The sequence below is a fragment of the Procambarus clarkii genome, chromosome 1 (genome assembly GCF_040958095.1).
Source record: "Procambarus clarkii isolate CNS0578487 chromosome 1, FALCON_Pclarkii_2.0, whole genome shotgun sequence".
In the NCBI taxonomy this organism is placed as follows: Eukaryota; Metazoa; Arthropoda; class Malacostraca; order Decapoda; family Cambaridae; genus Procambarus; species Procambarus clarkii.
Window position 1 is genome coordinate 36,109,970 of NC_091150.1, and position 2,578 is coordinate 36,112,547.

Genomic DNA, 2,578 nt, shown 5'->3' on the forward strand with positions numbered 1-2,578 from the left:
GGACCGAAACGTCGTCGTCCCTTCACCTTCTAGTGTGTGGTCTGTTCAACATACTTCCGTGTTTTATTATGTGTTGATACATTTAATACCTTATTAATTCCCCTTTTTGGTTATGTCCATTTATTCACTAATACACTAAATCATATCACCCTTAACGCGTAGCTTTTCTGGAGAAAATTCAGCTTTTTCAATCTCTCTTCATATGGAGCGTTTCTAATATAGTTGACAGGGTTGTTGATTTGTGGAACCAATTACCTGGTAACAGAAGTGGGATCCCTTGATTGTTTCAAGCGTAGGTTAGACCTATATAGGAATGGGATTGGGTGGATATAAATACGAGCTGCCTCGTATGGGCCAATTGGCCTTCTGTAGTTAAGTTCATTCTTATGTTCTTATGTAATTAGTGGAATTAACTATGTCTTCCTACGTGGTGACGCGTTTTAGTGAATTTATGTCCATTCTATAGCATGACGACCTACACCGAACTGCATACTAAAACGAGAGCAAGATATAACACAAGAATAACACTAGGTTCGAATCCTCGTCACGGCCCTTGTGGATTTGTTCGTTTAATAACACCAGGTGTTGTAACTCTGACGCTTCGTGAAATAAATCCCAGGGTCCTATTTGTCTTATTTCGAACATTTTGGATGTTATCCACTGATAATTTTTGCCTTTAAATTTGTACTAATCATGACCCCATTTATTTCAGGCTTTCAGACTTCGCGATTTTATGGCTGTCCAGTTGTTAATGTCTAGTATGTCACCATCATCACTACCTTGTGTCACAACTATGTTACCTAGAGCTTCTGATGGCCAGTGACAGCAACAGCAGTCACGTCTGGACACTTAGTGACAACAGCAGTCACGTCTGGACACTTAGTGACAACAGCAGTCACGTCTGGACACTTAGTGACAACAGCAGTCACGTCTGGACACTTAGTGACAACAGTAGCCACGTCTGGACACTTAGTGACAACAGCAGTCACGTCTGGACACTTAGTGACAACAGCAGTCACGTCTGGACACTTAGTGACAACAGCAGTCACGTCTGGACACTTAGTGACAACAGCAGTCACGTCTGGACACTTAGTGACAACAACAGTCACATCTGGACACTTAGTGACAACAGCAGCCACGTCTGGACACTTAGTGACAACAACAGTCACGTCTGGACACTTAGTGACAACAACAGTCACGTCTGGACACTTAGTGACAACAACAGTCACGTCTGGACACTTAGTGACAACAACAGTCACGTCTGGACACTTAGTGACAACAGTAGCCACGTCTGGACACTTAGTGACAACAGCAGTCACGTCTGGACACTTAGTGACAACAGCAGTCACGTCTGGACACTTAGTGACAACAGCAGTCACGTCTGGACACTTAGTGACAACAGCAGTCACGTCTGGACACTTAGTGACAACAGCAGCCACGTCTGGACACTTAGTGACAACAACAGTCACGTCTGGACACTTAGTGACAACAGTAGCCACGTCTGGACACTTAGTGACAACAGCAGTCACGTCTGGACACTTAGTGACAACAGCAGTCACGTCTGGACACTTAGTGACAACAGCAGTCACGTCTGGACACTTAGTGACAACAGCAGTCACGTCTGGACACTTAGTGACAACAACAGTCACGTCTGGACACTTAGTGACAACAGCAGCCACGTCTGGACACTTAGTGACAACAACAGTCATGTCTGGACACTTAGTGACAACAGCAGTCACGTCTGGACACTTAGTGACAACAGCAGTCACGTCTGGACACTTAGTGACAACAACAGTCACGTCTGGACACTTAGTGACAACAACAGTCACGTCTGGACACTTAGTGACAACAACAGTCACGTCTGGACACTTAGTGACAACAGCAGTCACGTCTGGACACTTAGTGACAACAGTAGCCACGTCTGCGACAGACAGACAGACAGACACACGCTGCAGCTTTACATGAACAGAAATTAAGTGTTGCAATCTCTAGCAACAACAATATATTTAAAGCATATGCATTTCAGAGGAGAAGCTTGGCATTAATGTTGCAACGCTGAGTAACTAATGCCTCTCATGCATAAGTAAACTACTACTGCTGCTGCTGCTGCTGCTAGCATTAATGCTAAATGCTGCAGGAACAGCTGGAGAATTTGGCGAGTTTAATACTGCAAGTAACAAAGGGGCAGCCTTATCTATCACGCTAACAGAATTTATTGATAGTAATTTACAGCTGAACTTAATAATAATGAAGGCATCGTATAAGCTCATATGTATATATATATATATATATATATATATATATATATATATATATATATATATATATATGTGTGTGTGTGTGTGTGTGTGTATCCTACGCTTGAAACAATCAGCTTCTGCTGCTTGATAAGGGTTCAGGGAGGACTTAAACAGTGTAATTTTCCCTTTATGTTCACGTGTGTCTGTTTTCTGAGATAATGAGTCGTGCTCTCAACAGGAATTCCTTGTCTCTCTTTCATCTCATAAACCCCAGACTGATGGCTTGTGAGTAATGGACATCCATTTTGAAATGGACTTAAATCTCGCCAGGTAAGTTT

The 2,578-nt window shown here is 42.8% G+C and overlaps 1 protein-coding gene across 1 annotated transcript; it reads left to right on the forward strand.

Annotated features, from left to right (window-relative positions):
* Positions 1 to 812: 812 nt before the first annotated feature.
* Positions 813 to 1,976, forward strand: LOC138363019 (clumping factor A-like). The gene has a single exon (XM_069321777.1). The coding sequence runs from the start codon at positions 813 to 815 to the stop codon at positions 1,974 to 1,976; it is 1,164 nt and encodes a 387-aa protein (XP_069177878.1).
* The last annotated feature ends 602 nt before the right edge of the window (positions 1,977 to 2,578 follow it).